Below are 22738 nucleotides of genomic sequence, written 5' to 3'. Positions count from 1 at the left end.
AAATAATGAATTTGCTTTTTTAAAAAAGGAGAGACTGATATTTCTATCATCTCCACAGTCCCTTCTTGGTATTTCCTAAACTAGCTGTAGAGTTAAAGGCTGGAATCAAATCTGGGTCATACTATTTTCAAATCAGCTGGACAATGAATAAGGAAGATCAAAGATGAGTTGATGCTTTTGCATTGTGGTAATGGTGAAGAATACTGAAAGTACCAAGGACTGCCAGAAGAACTAACAGATCTGTCCTGAAAGAAGTATAGCCAGAATGCTCCTTGGAAGTGAGAATGGCCAGACTTCATCTCACCTACTTTGGTCATGTTGTCAACAAGGGACCATTCCCTGGAGAAGGATATAATGCTTGGTAAAGTTGAGGGTCCGTGAAAAAGGGGAAAGCCCTCAATGAGATGGATTGACACAGTGGCTGCAACAATGGACTCAAATATAGCATGCATTGTGAGGCTGGCGCAGGACTGAGCAGTGTTTAGTTCTGTTGTACATAGGGTCGCTATAACTCGGAGCCAACTCAATGGCACCTAACAACATCATTTTCAAATCAGTTTCTTCAACTAGCCAGAAAAAAATAAAATCAGCTCAGATAAGTGTAGTGACTAAGGCACTTGACTGTTAACCAGAAGGCTGGCAGTTCAAACCCACCAGCCACTCCTCAGAAGGAAGGTTCGGCAATCTACTCTACCGCCTTGGAAACCCAAGGAGGGGTCACTATGAGTGGGGTTCAACTCAACAGCACATACCAACAACATAATTAGCAAGTATATTAGTAAATAATATGCTTATTAATTACCATTTAGAATATTTAGATCCGTTAAGGATGGCTCATTTTGTTAAACAGTATTTAGAATTATAAGAGAACAAACCAATGTTTACCCATAGTTCTTCAAATTTCATTTTTATCCTGTCTGATTTGAGCATGATTAAAATTTTCCTTAACACACAGAAAGGAGCTGCTTTTTTTTTTTTTTTTCACTTTTTTCAAAACCCAGATCAGTCTGGAACCAATAAGTTGGGAAATGCATTTCATATTTCACTTGTTTTAGTAGCTGCATTTTGTTTTGTTCTGTTTTATAATTCTCTGTGCTGTCTAAAACAAGTTGATAGCTCAATTTACTTATCAGATTTTTTGTTTTAACATTTTATGTCTAATCAGATACTTTCAGCGAGGCTGCATATGGACTTTATTATCACATCTGTGCCATATTAGAGCTGGGGAGGAACAGTGACAACTATCTCATTGTAGTTATCATCAATACCGTAATGCAGAGCTTAAGTTAACAAATGTAAATGTCTACACTAAATATAGCTTTCCTCCCTCATTGTCTCAATTTGGTTTCAAATGTTTAACAACAAATTTTATTCTTTTCCAAATTAAAAAAATAAAATCACCTAAATACTTGTTTACAAAGTAAGAGTTCCTAGAGATCAGTGAGTACAATTCATTCAGATCACAGTAAGAAAACTGAGGCCAAGAGAAAAGAAACCACTTGCCTAAAAAGAGAGCTGAAAATGGAATTCAAGTCACCAGACTCTTTCCCACTACAATACTGTGGTAGTTCAGTTTGTGTGTCAACTTGGCTGGGCCTGGCTGAGTGGGCAGCTGGATGTAGCATTACCCATGATGAGATTGGTAATCAACTCCATGGTGTGATCTACCACAAGCAGCTGAGTAGCTGCCTTTCGGATGTGGTCTGCTTCCTGTGTATAAGGAGAAGCCTTGGGGATAGTCCCTAGCTTATGGAACGCTTGGATCCTGCATGTAGCTGTGTCGTTGTTCAGCAGCCTGCCATGCTCTGCCGACCTTGGGACTTAAAATGGATTTGAGTTAATGGCCTGCCGTGTAGTTTGGTAACATTGGGACTGTGCCATTTTATTTGTTGACTGTGGGCTTGTAAACCTCAGCAGCCAGCAGCTGCCTGAGTGAAGAGATGCCTCTAGCTTCAGTGGGCCGGGAGCAAGAGGCAGAGCTGAAGCCCAAGGTCGAGGGGCTTTCACACAGCCCCTAGAGCCTGGCACTTTGAACTTGGACTTAAAGCCTCCAAAATGTGAGAGAATAAACTCCTGTTTGTTAAGCTATCCCATTTGTGGTATATGTTCTTGTCAGAGCGGCACTAGGTAACCAGAACAATCATGATGTATTACATGTGAGAGTACTGAGCTAGATCATAGTCAAGTGTAATAATAAGGCAAAACTGACCTATGGGCCTAAAACATCCTCTGCCCTTTTATGAACACCAAAAGTAACAGCCAGATCAAAGATACCAACACATGTATGAACCTGCAGCACAATTACACATCAGAGAATCTTCTATAGATTTCAGGTAATGTATATGCCAGAAGTCAGTCAAGTGATCTTGAGGGTTTGTTTTTGCCCGACTTCTTTAGAAAAACATGTAATGGTCTCCCTTCTTTGCTCTTCACTAAACTGAGGTCTGCAGCAAAAGACTTCTTTAAAATGTTAAAAAGGTAAGGTGTGTCTGACCCAAGCCATGGTATTTTCAATTGCCTCACATGCATGCAAAAGCTGGACAATGAACAAGGAAGACTGAAGAAGAATTGATGTATTTGAATCATAACGCTGGTAAAGAATACTGAATATATCATGGACTGCCAGAAAAACAAACACATCTGTCTTGGAAGTACAGCCAAAATGCTCCTTAGAAGGATGGTGATACTTTGTCTTGCAAACTTTGGTCATGTTATCAGGAGGGACTAGTCCATGATGGACACAAAGGGCATTCTGCTTGGTAAAGAAGTGTCAGCAAAAAAGACTGTCTGCAACAATGGGCCCAAGCATAGCAACGAATATGATGATGCAGGACCAAGCAGTGTTTCATTCTGTTACACACAGGGTCACTATGAGTTGTAATTCAACAGCACCTAACAACAAACTGAGTGTTGATGTGGTCAACCTCATAGGCACAAATAAAATCAAGAGCAGCTTTATCTCCACCTGGTAGATGTCAACCTTTCTCATTTACATTGTTGCCAGTCACCTCATGGAGCTGTATACATCATTTTATAAAGAGACAAACACTAAGTGACTAATTACCAGGTCTGTTGCTGCAAATCTGAAGTCACAGCTTAAAACAGCTAATATGTAGTGCTTTCAGATGAGAAATTAAATCTTAACCCAGTTCAGGCAGCACATATAAACCTTCTCCCCAGTTTTACCAAAAACCAAATTCACTGCTGTCAAGTCGAATCTGACTCATAGCGACCCCTCCTTGGGTTTCTGAGGCAGTATCACTATGGAAGTAGATTGCCCAACCTTCCTTCCAAGGAGTGGCTGGTGGGTTTGAACCGGCAGCCTTCTGGTTAGCAGTCAAGTGCCCTTCCCCAGTTTAAGGTTCAAATATAAACCTCTCTTCCTGTTTGAGGGAGAAACATTCATAGCGACCAAGTCTCCAGCAACGATTTACTTTCTCACTTCCTTGGTGGACTTATTTTTTCTATAATCCCACATGCCAAGCAACTGAAAAGAAAGATTCAAGAGACTTGAAGAAAGATGTATGCCAATGCAGCATTTTAGTCCAGTAACTCAACATTTCCCTCTCCTTCCTGCCCAGCTTTGTACCACTCCTCATCTATCTTAATGTTCTTTCCCTCAGAGAAAGTAGAAATGAGCTAAGCAATCAAATGAAAGCAAGAAGGAGCTAGCATCATCAATAAGAGACAACACTATCTTTAGCATGAATGAGGAAGCAGAATGAAGTTCCATAGTTAATTTCCGAAACACCATCAATATCCATTTTCATGAATATACACTCTCTCTCTCTCTCTCTCTCTCTCTCACACACACACACACGTGTATATATACACAAATACACATACCCACATATTACCCTCACCTATCCACCTCAGGAAAAAAAAAAAGAAAGTAAGTGCATTGATACTACTTTGGATTATTTGTATCTCCTTCAGTAGTAGTATAATTACTGATACTTTCAACACTAACAGAATTACCATACACTTAACTAATAATGACATTCTTTGTTAAGAGAAGGTGCCCAGTAGTTCCCTCAGTCAAGAGATGATCCTTCTAGAAACCAGAACTTTACTGAGAATGCAATGTTGGTTTTATTTTTTCTCATAGAATTGAAACTAGCCTTTATACAGACATCATAACCCCCTGCCTCACATATGAGTGTCTTTCATGGTACCCACTCTGCTGAGAACCTCAAGTTCCTCTCCTTTCTCTTTGTGACACCAGTATTAATCAGAGTGGAAAAGATCATGTGTAACAGAAACAGCACAGATCTGGGGTCAGACAGAACTGCATCTGAATGCTCGCTCTGTGAAAACCTAGGCATACTGTTGGCCCTCATACTCACCGGTCCCACATATGTGGATTCAACCAATTGCCAACAGAAAATACTAGGGGTAGGGGTGAGGGTAGGAAGAGGGGAACAATTAAGTAGTCAAAGCAATCCCCCAAAGGCTAAGAGGGACTGTCAAATGCTGTTTGTATAGCATTTACATTGTATTAGGTATTGTAATGGATTGAATTGCATCCCCCCAAAATATATGTCAACTTGGGCAGGCCATGATTCTCAGTGGTTTGGCAGTTAGGTAATGATGTAATCATTCCCCATTATGTGATCTGAAGTGATCAGCCAATCAGGTGGAAGGAGACTAGGGTGGGATTTAACACTCTTACTCAGGTCACAGGCAGAGTTTCCCTGGGGTGTTGGCCTGCATCACCTTGTATCTTAGAAGAGATAAAAGAAGAGAAGCAAGCAGAGAGAGAGAGGGACCTACTGCCACCAAGAAAGAAGAGCATGTTCTTTGGACCCAGGGACGACTGATGCCAAGACAAATGGAGATCTCCAAGGAATGCTGGGCCCATGGATACTGAAAGGAGACAAAGACCTTCTTCCTAAACTGTGAGCCAAAAGAGAGGGAAAGTCTTCTAAAGCTAGCACCATGAATTCAGACTTCTCGCCTCCTAAATTGTGAGAAAATAAATTTCTGTTTGTTAAAACCATCTACTTGTGCTATTTGTTATAGTAGTATTAGATAACTAAGACAGGTATTATAAGTAATCAAAGAATGACTTAAACTATACAGGAGGATGTGCATAGGTTATATGCAAATACTACACCATTTTATACAAGGGACTCGAGCATCCGCAGATTTTGGTATCCATGAGGGCCCGGGAACCAGTCACCTGCAGATACCAGGGAACACCTGTATTAACCTCTCTGTGTCTCATTTTCCTCACCTGCAAACAGGGACAAAGACACACCTCAAATGGCTTCTGGAAGATTAAGTGAAACAATGTATAAGAAAGCACAGGGCCTAGGCTCAGACTTTGTTGTTGTTATGTGCTGTGGAGTCGGACCTGACTCACAGAAACCCCTCCTTGGGTTTCTGAGGCAGTATCACTACTACAGAAGTAGATTGCCCAACCTTCCATTCAAGGAGTGGCTGGTGGGTTTGAAACGCCAGTCTTCTGGTTAGCAGTCAAGTACCTTAGGCACTTACAATACCAGAGCTTCTTAGGCTCAGACTAGGCCCTTAGTAAATGTTTCCTTTTTTCCAACTCAGTTATTTGCACATAGGACAGCCTCCTGACAAGGCAGTAGGTTAGAGAAGCATTGAGGAGCAATAGGAAGAAACATTATAATCACTTCCTTAACCTACTTAGACCGCTGGGTGGTGTAAATGGTTTGCATTCGACTATTAACCTAAAGGTTGTTAGGTCAAACCCACTCAGCAACTCCAAGGAAGAAAGGCCTGGCAATTTGCTTTGGTAAAGATTACAGTCAAGAAAACCTATTCTGTAATATATGGGGTCGCTATGAGTTGGAATCGACATGATGACAATGCATTTGTTTCCTGGAGGTGGGTGGGTGGGGTTAAACTACTCTGGCCCCTCCACTTCTGACCAACATCCCCAAATAAGCCTTCTCAAAATTTTCTTTTCCATTGTTAAGGCACATACCGAGAGGAGGAGAAAGCAATTAGGAAAATTATAGGCAGCAACGTCTGACGTCAGTTAAAGAGAAAAGTAGCCATTATGAAAGAAAAGCATTGAGCAAAATTGTGATTTGGGAAAAAATACAAAACCCGAAGTTTTCATTAGCCTGCAAGGAAAGGCAAAAAGAGACCTTTAAAAATCATAATGGGTCCATATAGTTGAAACCAGTTACAATTTCATAGCCATAATTTCATAAGAATGTCATACAGGTGGGTGCCACTCTGTCAAATACTTTGTAGCAGTTACTAACTATCAGATTATTCTCCAAGGACTAAGAATAGAACATAATGCTGTAATGTAAAGGGCCTTTGTAGGCTGCAAGGCATTTAAAGGTTAAAACTGTGCAATGTTATAGTTGGGACTTTACACAAATGTCGAGAAATTCTTATCTGTGATTCCCTGAGTAATCATAACCCAGCCTCCTGGTACAAGTATTTGTTTCAGGCTATATGATAGGTCAATCACTGGAGCAGTATCAAGTTGCCCAGGGATGAATAACTGGATTGAGTTAGAGCAACATACCACTGCTTTAACAATGATTCTGGCTTGCTTACAACACTTAATTACCTTTCCTTCACACACCTCTTCTCTCTGGTCATACTTTAAATTCACATTTCCACATGCTCTTGGGCTCTTTATATCAGACTGGAAAACGTTTAAAAGCTAAAGTAGAGGAAATCCATCCCAGTCTTCCTCCTTTCCCTCAAGTTTACTTTCTCCCAATAGCCAGCTGGAATTGGTCATCATAGCTTATTCTCAAAATAACTGGGGGAAAGTGAGGAGATACATAGTTTCTGCCTGCCCTTAAAAGACCTCACAAGGCAACATGCACATAAGAACATACAGATGTTGGGAGAAGGGAAGGGAGAATATGGAAAAATGTTTTAGAAGGGTCCAGTAGGAACTATCAGCCTGTAAGTTCTATGAGCTCAATGCAAAGGCTATTGTATCAATCCCAGTGGCACAGCTGAGGGACAGTTCCTAGCCATCTTTGGGGGAGGGGATGTCTTTGAATTCTATTATTATTACTTGTTGTTGTTGTTGTTATGTGCTGTCGAGTCGGACCAAGTCACAGTGACCCCTCCGGTTTCTGAGGCAGTATCACTACGGAAGTAGATTGTAAACCTTATGGGGCAGTTCTACTCTGTCCTACAGGGTTGCTATGAGTCAAAATCGACTCAACAGCAATTTTTTTTTTTTTTTTTAAATGGGAATTAATGAAACAACATAAGAGCTCTGGAATGCACACTCTGATAAAATCCATCTCAAGCTCTTCTTTGATTATTTCAAAAAACATCTGGCGATTAATCTCAAATACTTTAAAAATGATTGATGAATGAATGATAGTTTTTTGGAAGAAATAATACATAAGCCTAAAGAGGACAATTATGAGATGAAAATAATTTTTATATTCAAATAAGTTTTCAAAACAAATCAGCATCTGTGTAATAAAATCTCACAAGAAACTAGCAGCTGCTAATTTATTCTGGGAAAAAAGCAAATAAGTCCAAAATGAATTTTCAGGAAAAAAAAAAAAAAAGAGTACATTTAATGAAGAACATTTACAGTATCATGCAGTCCTGACCCACCTTGGAAAGTGTCAGAATTCAAAAAATCATTCAAGAGAGTAAAATTACTATTGGACAACATCTGGTCAAAAGATCATGGGCAAAGAAAAATATTGATAAATCAGGCTTCATCAAAATTAAAAGCTTTTGCACTTCAAAAGATAACCTTAAGAAAGTTGAGACAAGCCACAGAATGAGAAGAATATTTGCAAATTATATATCCAATAAGAAATTTGTATCCTGAAAATATAAAGGAACTCTAACAATTCAATAATAAGACAAATAACCCAACTTAAAAAATGGAGAAAAGATTTGAATAAACATTTTCACCAAAGCAGATATATGAATAGTCAAGACATATGAAAGAAAATATTCTCAATGACATTATGGAAATACAAATCAAAGCCACAATGAAATACCACTGTTAGCTGCCCCTGAGTTGCCCCTCACTAAAATAAAAAATATAAAGGATACTAAATGCTGTCAGAGATATGGAGAAATTGGAAACTTCACACATTGCTGATGAAAATGTGAAATACTAAAGCCACTGAGGAATAGTCTGGCAGTTTCTTAAAATGCACTTATTAGAACAAGCAATCACACAAGATCAAAAGAGCAGCATTTGCCCAGGGATAAAGCTCAGAAGACAGGAAGGGATAGGAAATAAGGATGAAGGGAAATGGTAACCACAGGGAGGAAGCCCGAAGAATGCTGTTACTTGTGAGGATTACAATGAATGTCATGAAACAAAATGTGCATGAATTGTTGGATGGAAAAAAAACACAAAATGTTAAACACAAAGTCCACCTCCAGGTTGTTACCTAAGAGAAATTATGCTAAGTGAAAGGAGCTAGATACAAAATACCACCCGTTTTATATGATTCTATTTATATGAAATATCCAAAAAAGACAAATGTATAGAGACAGAAAGCATTTCAGTGGTTGCCTAGAGCTGGGGCTGGGAATGGGGAGTGACTGCAAATGGACACAAGTTTTCCTTCTGGAATGATGGAAATGTTCAAAAATGTTATTGTGGTAATTAATGACTGGACAACTCTGTAAATATGTTAAAAATCACTGAATTGTACATTTTAAATAGGTGAATTTTATGGAATGTAAGTTATGCCTCCATAAAGCTGTTAAAAAAAAAAGTCACAGAAGCAGGAAGATAATGCCTTCATTTTAATTGATAAGGTAGGTGACTGAGGCATGGATCATGGTGATCCTGTGTGTTCAGAGTAGAACTACACTCCATAGGGTTTTCAAAGCTGTGACAGTTCAAAAGCAGATTGCCAAGGCTTTCTTCTGTGGTGCCTCTGGGTGGGCTCAAACTACCAACCTTTCAATTAGCGGTTGAGCACTTAACTGATAGTGCTACCCACCGACTCCTACTTAGAACAAGGGGTGGAATATATTAAGATAACTTGGTAAATATTTGTGGAATGAAAAGTTATCCAGGGAGAGGGTAGAACTCAGAGCTAAATCCAAATTTTTTTCCTCACAAAAATCCTGAACAATCCTGGCAGAATTCAGAGAGAAATGGCAACTCTCCTGTGTCAGCACCTCGGTGCAAGCTCTGTTATTACTCATGATCATATCTGCCTGCTCTGAGCACACTGATTTTGATCCAAGCACGACAATATTTCTCCCCATCTTTGTGCAGAACCTTCAGGTCTACATGGAAAATTAAACCCCAAATAAATTATTTGTTAGTGCACCTAAAACATCATGAAGGCTCTTTAAGAGTTTCACAGCTGTCCTCATATGTCTAAACCTACGTCAATCTTACTTCCTGGATAAGCAATTTTTAGAGATGTGTTTGTATTATCTTATGTGCACTCGTTCCAACATAAATACATTACTGTGTCCAGATTATAATGCTTGACAGATGAATGTAAAATAAATTCCATACTTTAACTTTTTTTAAAAAAATGGTTTTATATTAGATTATTTATTGAGTGCCATTCTTTGTTGAGGAATTATACAGGGTAAAATGCAGCAAGCTGTTTAAACCAAATGACCACTGAGTACTTTCAAGACGTTTTTACCTTTTGCTACAGAAAAACAAGTTAGATGGCCCAGAAATAAAGCCCTATATCTAGACCTGTTCAGAGACTTCTAAATGACACAATATTCTCCCCGTATCATAAATCGTTTTGTGCAATATGGGCCGATGCATGACATTGTTCAACTGGTATTTCTTCTATTCTGCACCTCTCCAAAAGAATGCAATTTATTGCAAAGACAAATATTTTATACATATTTCACTCATCAATAATATTAAAATTTTCTCAGATTTCACACAAAAAGTCAAATTCTCTGCTCTATAAGTAAGGAAATAAATTGGACACCATTAGAGGTGATTTCATTTATTATTTATCACAATTCACCTATTAAGGCTCCAACTATCATGAGAGAGAAAGGGCAAGTACAATTTGAGAGCTCTAAAAGTTTTCATTTTAGCAGTGAAATCTTTTACTGTAATTTTTCCTATCCATACACCTCCATTTGAATGTATACTAGAAGTCACCATAAGAACTATAAGTGAATCCTGGCTCTCCAACTTCTATGAGCTTAAAAATCTTGTGAAATCACAACTGTTCTGAGCTTTAATTTCTCTCTCTCTCATATACACACATACACACACACACCCTGGGACATAACATAGATGTTGTAAGTCCCCCTGGGTCTACAGGGAATATGAGCTTGTCTTTAAACTTTCTCTCCACCTTAGGCTGATGACTTAACATTCCTTTTTTAATGAACATAAAATCTTAGGTCCCCTTTAACTGTTAGTTGAAAATTTAAAAATATATTACGTATCTTAGCTAAACAAATCAAAGTTAGCTTCCTACCCCCACTACTAGTTGAAATCACTGCTTTAATCTGACCATCTACTGAATCATGCTGTGATGACAACTGTAGGCCCTTGTGGTAAATCTTGCTAGCCCGATCTTTCACTCTTTGAAGAAAATACTTAAGAAATACATGCTCCAATCAAAGGCAGAGTCCTCCTCCCACAACAAAATAAGCAACTTTGCTTAAGCAAAAATTATTACTTATGCATACAGCAAATAAACCAAAAGGCTCCACTCAAAATACCTCAAGCAGCTACAGAAGAATGCAAATTAGAAGATCCAAGCTTTTAACCCTATTCTGTAGCTAACCTATGTTGTTACAGCCCTACCTTTGAAATGGGGACAGTGGTTCAATGGTAGAATTCTCCCTGTCAATTCAGGAGACCTGGGTTCAATTCCCAGCCAGTTTACTTCAAGCATGGCTACCACCCATCTATCAGCAGAGGCTTGTGTGTTACTACAATGCTGAGTAGGTTTCAGTGGAGCTTCCAAACTAGAAAGAAAGGCCTGGTGATTTACTTCAAAAAAAAAAAAAAATCAGCCAGTAAAAACCCAATCTCATTGTGTATGGGGCTGCCATGAATCTGGGGCTGACTCAACATCAGCTAACAACAAAAGCAACAACCTTAAAAGTGAGAATGTTCTCCTTAACAAAATAATTTAAAATCCTTTTGTAAGTGTAAGAGCCTGACAGACCTAGGAACAAACTACCAGTCTTGCAAAAGAAAGCATTTTTCCCAAAGAAACAGGGGTATAAATGATGACTGGCTTTGCATGTGTAATTTCCCAAAACCTACTTTAAAACCAAAAAACCATTGGTGTTGAGTTGATTCTGAGTCAGAACAACCCTACAGTAAAGGGTTTGCTCCATAGGGTTTCCAAGGCTGAAATCTTTACAGAAGCAGACTACCACATTTCTCCAACGGAGTGGCTGGTGGGTTTGAACTGCCAACCTTTCAGTTAGCAGTGAAGCGCTTACCACTGTGCCAATAGGGCTCCTTAAGCCTAGTTTACCCATCATATAATTGCTCTATCTAGTTCCACAGTTTTAGGAACCCTCTAACTACCAGAGGATTGTTTCTATGGATAAAAGTGTCTGAATTCCAAAAACAAAAAGTCAAATTCATTACTCCACAAGTGAAGTATCCACCGCAATTTTAAACCGAGGCTTTATTTGTCACTTTTCAAAAAAACAAACATTGAAAAAAAATTAATAGTGCCACATCATATGAAGGAGCACTATCATTCAACATAAAATTAAGTAATTAACATCATACCACAGAATTTTAGATCTAGAGATGATCTGGAACAATCTTTTATTTTTACCATTTAATATATTATTTTTCTTCACTTCTTGCCAAGTTAAAATGTTGAAAGTCAAAAACTAGTAGGAGGGATTGACATATACTGTTTCTACTTCATTCACTTGAAGAAAATAATCCAGAAACTGCAGGCTATCAGGCGTTGCATAACGACCTTTTTAAAAATAGGTCCTCTACGTAGAGTTTTTTTTTTTTTTTTTTCACCTCTCCATTCAAAATTAAGCTATGCTGAAATGGAAATGTGAACATATTTCAAGACTTTCTTTTAGGAGTTAATCTTCTCTGTCATTTTCTTACACCAGTGACACCATCTTAAAGTTCTGATTGCTAGGGAATTCCAAAGCTCATACATAACAAATCCTTAATTCGAACATTAGCTCCAGTGCTTACTAGGTGAATACTTTGGCAAGTCACCTAGTATTTCCTAAGCCACCATTTTAAAATGAAGATAACGTCCCTTCATAGGGATACAAGGACCAAATTAAATGTGAAAACATGTTTGAGAAAAGTAAAAAGAAATAGATACACATATTAATGCTTGTTATGATTACAACATCTTCAAATTTCCACATTTCACTAAAAGAAAGAATTATGCTCCAAATGTTTAGCAGTGAAAGCTCAACAGCTTAGAGCTGCTGAGTTGGCACTGTATACTTTAATACTAAGCACGTCTCCAGGAACTTTTCCATCTACAGTTCCTTCTAGAGAAGCAGAGTAAGATGTTAAAACTTAAGTATCTACATTTCAGTATCTTCACAAGTGGAGCATACACCTATTTTCAAGACATCCTTTTTGAGGGCAAGAATAGTAACTTAGTCATCAATGTAGGTGCAGTAACTGGCAAAGAGACTAACTTTGGGCTTAATTTAATTCATCAAAATACATTTTTTTAGAATAAAAGTAAAATGTTAAAATCGTATGTGATATAACCAAACACTTGTTGGACTGAGTCACTGGGCTAGGGGCTTAGCAACATAGTCTTGGAGGATATCTAAGTCAACTGGCATTAACATCTCCATAAAGACAACGTTATACAAAGAAGTACTTTGGTGAGCAGTGACTGGGGTCTTAAAAGCTTGTAAGAGGCTATCTAAGGTGCAACTACTGGTCTCTCCCTGCGTGGAGTAAAGAAGAGTGAAGAAAATCATACTGAAGGAAATAGTCCCATGGAGTAATATGAACCATGCACACCACAGCCTCCATCTGGACCCCGAGACCAGATGAAACCGATGGTTCCCGACTACCACTAGTGACTGCTCTGTCCAGGATCACAATACAAGGTTCTGGACAGAGTGGGAGAAAAATGTAGAATAAAATTAAAAATCATAACAAAGACCAGACTTACTGGAACTGAATTCACCCCCGGGGATCATCTTTCAGCCAAACAACACACAGGCCTATAAAGTGAGCAATAATACCCATGAGGAATGTACTCCTCAGAACAATCAACCATGAGACCAAAAGGGCTGCATCTGCTGAAGTTAAGAAGGCAGGAAGTGGCCGGAAAGGACAAATGGAAACAGGAAACCAAGGAGGAAGTGGGAAGAGTGCTGTTATACTAAGGGGATTGCAACTAATGTCTTGAAACAAAATGTGCATAAATTGTTGAATATAAAACTAATGTGCTAACTTTCACCAAACCACAATAAAATGTCACCCCCCCCCCGAAAAAAAAGAAAAAATCCTATGAGAGATGGAAAGAATTCTGGCCCTGGGATACAGATACTTGTTCTCATGTTATAGATGGCCTTGCCAAAGTCCCTCAAACTCCTGAGAATTCATTTCCCTTTAAAAGTTTACATTGTAAATAAGTAATGCTCCTTTATCTGATGGCAGACATCCACCCAGAATACTGTAAGTTCTCTGAGTAGCATAAAGAAATAAGTTTCTCACAAAGTATATAACTACATTTTTCAATTTTATGTATATTTCTGGGGGAAAAAAAGGTTATGAAATACTGAATTATGAGCTATCTAAAACCCACCCACTGCCATTGAGTTGAATCTGACTCATAATAACCCCCATAGAGTTTCCAAGACTAAAAATCTTTACAGAAGCAGATTGCCTCATCCTTTTCCTATGGAGCAGCTGATGGGTTCGAACCACTGACCTTTTGGTTAGCTGTCAAATACCTTAACCACTGTACCACTAGAGCTTCCTTTGAGCTATCTAAAAGGCATTTTATATTCATAAATAAGGCAGATTATTTTACAGAATTAATTTCATCTCCAATGTTATTTATATACTTTACAGAAGTAGAGTGTTACTACTTCCCTACTCCAGGTAAAAAAAAAAAAACCCAAAAACCAAACTCATCACCGTCGAGTGATTTCGACTCACAGCAACCCCTCCTTGGGTTTTCGAGGCAGTATCTCTAGGGAAGTAGATTGCCCAATCTTTCTTCTGAGGAGTGGATGTTGGGTTTGAACTGCCAGCCTTCTGGTTAGCAGTAAAATGCCATAGGCACTATGCCACCAGAGCTCCAGGTAATCAGCTCAATTTTCAGCTGGAATTTCAAGTCAGTGACCATGTCTTCCAACTTTTCTCCTTAAAGCACATGATATAATACCATGGCCATCAGAACACTTTACAAATATTTCTGAGGCTGGCCGGAAAACGACTTTCATATTTTAGTAATGAGAAACAACTGAATATAAGTCTTCTGGAAATTAAAGACACCGAGAATCCATAGAAACAGCAGCTGCAAAAGACCTCTTTAAAGCGTTAAAGAGCAAAGATGTCACTTTTAGGACTAAGATGCCCCTGACTATGGTATTTTCAATAGCTTCATTTGCATGTGAAAGCTGGGCAGCTAATAAGGAACATCACAGAAGAACTGAAGTACCTGAATTGTGGTGCTGGTGAAGAAAAATACTGACTATACTATGGACTGCCAGAACAAACAAATGTGTCTTGGAAGAAGTACAGCCTGAAAGCTCCTTGAGTGAGAATGGCCAGATTTCATCTCTAATACTTTGGTCATGTTATCAGAAGGGACGGACCACTCCCTGGAGAAGGTTATCCCACTGGGTAAAGAGAGTCAATGAAAAAGGCAAAGACCCTCAACTATATGGAATGACACAGTGGCTGCAACGATGGGCTCAAGCATGACTAAGACTGCGAGGACAGTGTAGGGCCAGGTAGCGTTTTGTTCTGTTGTACAGAGGGTCATTATGCATTGGAACCAACTCAATGGAACCTAACAAGAAGAGACTTAAGAACCATGAACAGATTATGGAATGACTGATAGAACTAACTGTGATGAAAATTAATTTTATGAAGTGAAAAAGTTAAGATAAAAAATTATACATGAAACATAATTAAAATTATTTAAAAACAGGTATGTGTTAGAGAAAAGCCTGGAAGGAAATGCACTGAAATGTTAACATATTTGTGTTTGGGTATGGCATTTTCCTTTCTCTACATGCTATATTGTATTTAATGAGTATGCACTACTTTTACAATGAAACATTAAGATAGAAAGTATGAGAAGGAGCACTTCTTAGAGGTAACGAAATGGCATAATTTGAGCAGTTAGTTACCATTAATAAGTGCTAGAATTAAATATTTACTCTAGCAAGGAACATTCTAACTGATAACAAATGATAACTAAGCCATAGAATATTTGTGCTGGAGGGACATCTGCCTAATTCTGTCATTTGGCAAGTATGTGTGTGTGTGTGTGTGTGTGTGTGTGTGTGTATATATATATATATATATATATATATATATATATATATAAACTGCAACCACTGCTGTGGAGTCGGATCTGACTCATAGCAACCCCTTCTTGGGTTTCCAAGGCAGTAACGACACTATGGAAGTTGATTGCCCAACTTTCTTCCGAGGAGTGGTTAGTGGGTTTGAACTGCCAGCCTTCTGGTTAGCAGTCAAATGCCTTAGGCACTAAGTCACCACCAGAGCAGCTCCCATATATACATACATATATATAGATAGATAGATAGATAAATTGTAGGATACTTTATATAGCTTACAAAGTGCTTTTACAAATGTCACATCTCCTGTCATTCAAATAACCATGCAAGATAGGTTCATTTTAAGGATTAGAACACTGAGGGACAGAGAGTAAATATGTTTTAACTTTTTATTGTGATTTAGTTGAAACTTTACAAAGCAGATTCTTTTTACATTCAACAGTTCATACATTTTGTTTTATGACAGTGTAACACCTCACCTTCCACTTCCTCCCTGTGGTTATCCTTTCCCTGTGCCTTTCTTAAGGAGCTCTGGTGGCGTAATGCCTAAGGCATTTGACTGCTAACCAGAAGGCTGGTAGTTCAAACCCATCAGGCAGTCTGTGGAAACAAGACTGGGCAACCTACTTCCGTAAAGATTTACCACCTTGGAAACCCAAAGGGGGTCACTATGAGTCAGAATTGACTTGATGACAGTGAGTTTGTTTTTGTTTTTTTTTGGTGCCTTTCTTGCCTATGCATTCCTGCCTCCCTTTCTCCCTATGCAAATGTTGGCCTTCTAATCCCCCATGCTTGATTGTCTAAGGAGTGCATCTCCTGGGTATAGGTGTTCAGCTCATAGGCCTGTCTATTGTTTGGCTCAGAGTTAAGCCACAGAAGTGAGTTTAATTCCAGGCCCAAAGAGTGACTCGGGGATCAGGGATTTCACCACTCTCTATCAGACCATCAAGCCTGGTTGTTATTTTTTTTATGATTTTTGGTTTTGTTTCACATTTTTCTCCTATTCTGTCTAGGCTCTTCTTTCTGACCCCTTTCTGAGTGGTTGACATTGGTAGTTCTTCTGGTGTCAGGGTCATATAGGTTGAGGTTCTCATGATCCATTAGTTCTTTGGACTATTTCCATGCATCTTTGACTTTCTTCAATCTTATTTGCTCTAGATGAGTAAAGATCAACAGTTGCCACTCAGACGGCCACCTGCAAGCTTTTAAGACCCCAGTTACTACCCACTGAAATAAGATGTAGAACAATACTTCTGTATATCATGTTGTGCCAATTGAGCTTAATGTTCCCCATGACCATGGTCCCCAGCTCATAGGCCCAGTGACCCACTCCCTCAAGGTGCTTATTTGTGGCTAATAAGCAAGTTATCCTAACTTTGCCTCCTGTTTGGTTTAAACGGCATATGGGCATTTTATAGTTTATACAAATACCTATATAGGAATATGACCTGCCAAACCTATGTATGCTCATGGCTATACTACCATTTGCCTATCCATACCTGATCTGCTGTCTACCTACGTATCCACCCACAGATTAGCATTTCCTGCTACTGATAATACAGTATCGTGTATGCAATAGTATTTACCTTCATTGTTTGTACCTCTTGTGCACTTCTCCATGTCTTCCTTTTCTTTAGTGACATTGTGCTAGTCACATGCTGTTGTTACACCACTCTTCCCTTCACCCATCTCTTAAGGAGATAATGTGTTTTAATAATAATGTTATTGTTAGGTGCCATCGAATCCTCATGGACAATGCAATCAGACTACCATGATCCATTGGATTTTCACTGGCTGATTTATCAGAAGTAGACTGTCAGGCCTTTCTTCCTAGTCTGCCTTAGTCTGGAAGCTCCACTATTCTGCATCAGAGTAACACATAAGCCTTCATGAAGATGCAAATCTCTACTACAGATGGGTAGTGGCTGTGCTGGAGGTGCATTGGCAGGAAATCAAACCCATGTCTAGGTTAAGCACAACAATCTTGTGAAAGAGGAATTAATTACGCCCATTTTACACATAACAAAACTGACGGGCAGAGGTTAAGTGACCTGCCCACAATCTCACAGCTAAAGAATGACTGCTCCAAGCCGTCCATTTTAAAAAGATGTTCTTGAGTTGTATTCAACTTCATACAGCCCTTTACTGACAGAGTTGAGCCTATGCTCCATCCTCTGCTCTAATACAATGGTTTCCTCACTTAATATTTAAGCGTTATTATGACAACCAGTATCACATGCCAGAGGCAAACGGACTAGTCTTGGTACCCAAAAAGCAATACTGATGGAGAATCTGTTTCAGAAGGAAAGCAAAGCAGTAAATAACCACAAAGTAAAGGGCACAGCATCAGCAAGTCTTTTATATACATCAAGGGTTAGCCTAATAATTGAACGTACATCAAAGTTAGAGAAAATGTATTCTCTACCTCAGAAGCAGAAACAGCAGTGAAAATCACAACTGTGTCAAGAATTCCTGCACTACACACTCGTGTAGCTCAATACAGTTTGCCCAGAGCTTTTCGGTTCTTTTATCTCACTGAATCCTTCCAAGAGCCCGTGGGTTGGGCTGGGCCAGGGATCAGTCTCACTTTACAGAGGAAGCTAGAAGTAACGCAGTGAGCCGGGTGGGTACAATAGCAACGAGTTTTAAGAGTTACAAAGTAGACCTGGTGGAGTGGATAGGGACTTGACCGAGTCTGAGAGGAACCCAGGGAGACTCAAGCCACTGCCAAGTGGAGAAGGAGCCCAGGACCCGCGGCGGGGTCAGGGCCCGGATAGAGGCCCTGGTCCAGAGGCTGTCGCCTGCCGAGGTTAGGTGGGCTTGGCGGCCCGCCCAGCCGCTTCGCTACTCACGTTGGACCAGACGGTCCCCGGTGAAGATAGAGGAGCAGCTGGTGACCAGAGCACAGGGGACCCCTGCAGCCATTGCTGCGCTCTCGAGCCGGTTCCGTCTAGGAGCTGCTTCCGCCTTGGGCTACACCACAGCCGCTGTAGCGCAGGGGAGATATGCACGGAAGAGCGCGATCTCAGAATGAACCAGCTGCCCTAACTCCTTCCTGACCCCCCTCTTCCGCTCCCGGCGTAGAATAGGCCGGGCCGCGCGTAGTGTTGCCATGGGGACATACAACCCTAAGACTAGGTTTCCGCGCCTGGAGATATGGCGCTTCCGAGGGGAAGGTTTTCTTCCCCGTCCCTAACCGGGGAGACTGAAAACTACGACCCTGTTGGATCCATCTTAATCCAGGTGGGAAGCGGCCCTCTCTCGGCCCCGCAGAGCTAAGACACTTCTGAACGAGGCCCAACTTGTGCCCACCCTTTTGGAACACCGGCACCAGACTGCCTCCAACACTGAAGGGGCTCACCCCCTCAGAAAATTCCCAAATATGCCCACTCAGACCTCCACCAGGGATCCAGCACCAGCCATCACCCCCGTGCCGTACCCTGGAGGTTGCGCTCCACAAGCGCTGCCGTTCTGCCCCTGGTAAAACTCCCAAGACCTAAGATCTCCTCACCCCGAACCTTTATTTCAGAAAAATCCATCTTGCACTGAGGCTCATTTAAAAATACTATATTCTAGAAGATTTGAATCCGTGACGTCTGATTTCGGGAATTTTCTGAAATGGTTCTGAAATTTTATTATTTGTTTTTCCATTTTTGTATCACAGTTCTAAAACTTCCACCCATATTACCACCTTTAACTCTTACATTTAGCGCCATTTGACTGAGGCTTGAAGTGCTTTGCCTAAGGTCACCCTATAGGGATTCTCAGATATCCAACCGGTCTAATTGTTCTTGAAGAAGCTCTGGTGGCATAGTGCCTAAGGGATTTGACTGCTATCCATAAGGCTGGCGGTTCAAACCCACCAGCCACTCCTTGGAAGGAAACTTCCCAAAGTTCACTTTTTCCAATGCACAAGCCCTTAAGACTCAACCATTTCATAGACTTCCAGGTTGTGAATCATGCCTAAATTGTCTAACCTCATTCTTACATCCTTTCTTTCACTCACCATTCCCTACAAATTCAGGACCCATTTTTACAGATCCTAAGCAACTGGAACACTAATGGAAACTCCTATCCAGAAGTAGCCAGTTCTTCCTTAAAGTATACTTCATGTTGGCTACAGGAAAAAATTGCTTTCTCTTTCGTTTGTTCTATTTCTGTAGGCTTAGAACATCTCTCCAGGAATCTGGGGAGAATCTTCCCAGAACCTCCTGGAGACCAATTTCACAACTTCCCTTGAGATAATTCTATTTCCCAGGGCTGCTTCTCTTGTGGTTTGGTATTGTGTACAAGAGTGTTTAAGCTTGAAAACTGGAAGCCTTTTCACTCCAGAATGGAATCCAGAAGGAGCTGTTTGGTCAATGTAGGATGCGTGACAGTAATCAGTGTTGGCACTGAATTGTAAAATACAGCAGAAGAGCTAAGAGTAGGCATGTTGGTTCCGGTCAGTGCCCCTACTTAGTGAAAGGGTTACTCAATATATGCAAAGTGGAAGGCTGTGTAGAGAAAGAGCCTACATGTTAACTGGATTAATTGAGGCTAATCTCTGCGAAGGAGCCCTGGTGGTGCAGTGGTTAAAGTGCTTGGCTGCTAACCGAAATGTCAGTGGTTCAAACCCACCAGCTGTTCCAGGGGAGAAAGTTATGGTAGTCTGCTTCTATAAAGATTTACACCCTGGAAACTCTTAAGAGGCACTTCTACTCTATCCTATATGCCACTATGAGTCAGAATTGATTCCACAGCAGTGGGTTTTGAGATCTCTGCACACAATGTAGAATTCTCTCTGGAAATATGTAGAGTATGTATCATAAGAAAATTTGAAAGATTTTCCCCTAGCTAACCAAGAAATCCTGAGCTTTTGTGAGCATGCAGCACCACTCTCAGAAGTGGTAGATTCTGCTTCTACCTGGGACTGGGACTGATTTCTTTCACGCAAGGGGCCAACAAACAATAAGTCTAGTGGAAATCACACTTGGTTGAGAGTCAGAATACTAAGGTCTGACCCCCTGGCTCCGGTATTCCCCCAGGTGGGTAACTGAGCTAGTCACTTCACTTTGCAGGCCTCAGTTTCCTTTTTTGTGGGATTAGATTTTTTTCGTTGGAGTAGGTTCACTTCTGACCAATTGACCCAGATTGACCCAATTTCCCCAAAGCTACATGATTTCTCTTTACTGCAAAGAGGGCTTCCTTTATTGTTAACCTATTGTTGTTGTTATGTGCCGTCGAGTCGGACCCAACTCATAGCGACCCCTCCTTGTGTTTCCGAAGCAGTATCACTACGGAAGTAGATTGCCCGACCTTCCTTCCGAGGAGTGGCTGGTGGGTTCGAACCACCAGCCTTCTGGTTAGCAGTTATTGTTTCTGGCAATTGGATGTGTACAAGTTTGTGTGTGCCCTCAAGTTGAGTCTGGCTCATAGCAACCCTATAGGACAGAGAACAGCCCATAGGGTTTCCTAGGCTGTATGTAATCTTTATGGGAGTAGATTGTCAAGGTTTTTGTCCTGTGGAGCCACTGGTTGGGTCTGAACCACCGACCTTTTGGTTAGCAGCCAAGTGCTTAACCATTGCGCCACCGGCGCTCTTTATATATATGAGTAATTGACTATAAATCAGAAGTACTTTAAATCTCCACTTGTTTCACCCTAAACCAAAAAAAAATCTCACTGCCATCAAGTCGAATTCAATTCATAGTGACCCTTCCTTGGGTTTCCAAGGCGGCATCTCTACGGAAGTAGATTGCCCTGTCTTCCTTCTGAGGAGTGGCTGGTGGGTTTGAACCGCTGCCTTCTGGTTAACAGTCAAATGCCTTAGGCACTACATCACCAAAGCTCCTGTTTCACCCTGTTGTTGTTGTTATGTGCTGTAGAGTCAGACCTACCAACCACTCTGTGGAAGGAAGATCAGGCAATCTACTTCCATAAAGATTTCCTGCCTCAGAAACCCAATGGGAGTCACTGCGAGTCAGAATCAACTTGATTGACAGTGGCTTTGGTTTTTTTGGTTACTTTATAGATGAGAAAGCTAAGCTTCTAAGAAGCTAAATAACTTTCCCAAGCTCAGTTTAGTCAAGGCAGAAGCAGAATTCCAGTTCATATCTGTCTGGCTCCAAAGCCTATGTTCCTTCATTTTCTTACACATCACCTCATTTTCAGTGAACAATTCTAAGAGGTGGGGTAATTTTTTTTTTCCTTAATAAAGAAACTAGAGGTTCAGAAAATTTGCATGGTTTACAAACAGATCATATGACTAGTAAGTGGTAGAGGTAGGTAGAAATTATTTTCAGCTGCCTTTTTTTTTTTTGCGTTTTTTTCTGTGTACCAGGCCTACCACCTATTGTCTCAAAACTCTGTGAAGAAGTATTATTGTCCACACAAGGCAGATGACGAAACTAACCTTTAGTCTCCTGATGCAGGTTTCATTCCCCTAGCAACCAAAAGGTGTAATTAAGAATGACACACAAATACCAGAAAAGGGAAACTTAGTGCATTCAGAGGAGGAACCAAAAATATATGGGCTTGGAAGTGGGGCTTGCCCTTGAACTGCTGTTTTGGACTTTCCAAATGTCTTTAGACAATAGCTAATAAATCATTTGCAGCAGTAATTTGGACAAAACAAAAGAACTACATCTTCATCCTTAGTGGCTAAAAGCAAGTAATATGTGTGTTCAGATTTCAATCTGTGAGCCCTCAGGCTTTACATGACAATTTGTACAGAGTACAAATGACCAGATGTGTCTGCCAGTCTGTGATGCCCATCAGTGAGATGATGCAAATTCTGATCTTTTGAATACTTGGCTTCATAGGAACATTTGAGAGTAATCAATAACATAGGCTAGGTCAATGTGTGAGTCCAGTTATACTGATAGAGAACAGGTAACCATTTCAAAATGCCTTTAGCAACCCAATCTGCAGATTGTTATTGGTGTGACTAATCCTGAAACAGGTGTTTGGTTCATATATTTGCATAACAAAATGTTTTTCTTGTGGCAGAAGCCCATACAATCATTGGTGCCATCTGTATTTATCTGTTGAAGTTTGGTTTCTAATATGAATGCAAAGATTCTCGTGCTATCTAATTTCATAGTGCCCATTTTATCCTGAGTACACTTGGCATTGGAGAGATGTTCATCATTTCTGAGGAAAATATTAATTGAAGGAAAATGTTAAAGTAATAACATATGTTGCTTTTTCTTAATGGATCATTTTCATTTCTAACTACGTAAAACAAAAACAAGGCCACTGCACTAAGAACATTCCTTCTTCAGAACAGTAAGTGGGA

General features: G+C 40.1%; 2 protein-coding genes across 2 annotated transcripts in view; one reads left to right on the top strand and one right to left on the bottom strand.

The window, feature by feature from the left end:
• The window catches only part of AAGAB (alpha and gamma adaptin binding protein), a 66524-nt gene extending 48140 nt beyond the window's left edge, over nucleotides 1-18384 (bottom strand). The window contains exon 1 of the mRNA XM_007957425.2: nucleotides 18312-18384. Coding sequence (XP_007955616.1) covers nucleotides 18312-18384 — 73 coding nt within the window. The remainder of the gene's footprint in view (nucleotides 1-18311) is intronic.
• Nucleotides 18385-18657: 273 nt separating this feature from the next.
• The window catches only part of IQCH (IQ motif containing H), a 379945-nt gene continuing 375864 nt past the window's right edge, over nucleotides 18658-22738 (top strand). Inside the window, exon 1 of the mRNA XM_042783268.1 lies at nucleotides 18658-18702. The gene's annotated coding sequence lies outside the window, so the exon portion shown is untranslated. The remainder of the gene's footprint in view (nucleotides 18703-22738) is intronic.

The sequence above is a fragment of the Orycteropus afer genome, unplaced genomic scaffold (genome assembly GCF_000298275.1).
Source record: "Orycteropus afer afer isolate SDZICR_OR568_19922 unplaced genomic scaffold, OryAfe1.0 scaffold00015, whole genome shotgun sequence".
In the NCBI taxonomy this organism is placed as follows: Eukaryota; Metazoa; Chordata; class Mammalia; order Tubulidentata; family Orycteropodidae; genus Orycteropus; species Orycteropus afer.
Note: the sequence above shows the minus strand (reverse complement) of the source record. Positions and strands in the feature narration are given on the sequence as shown.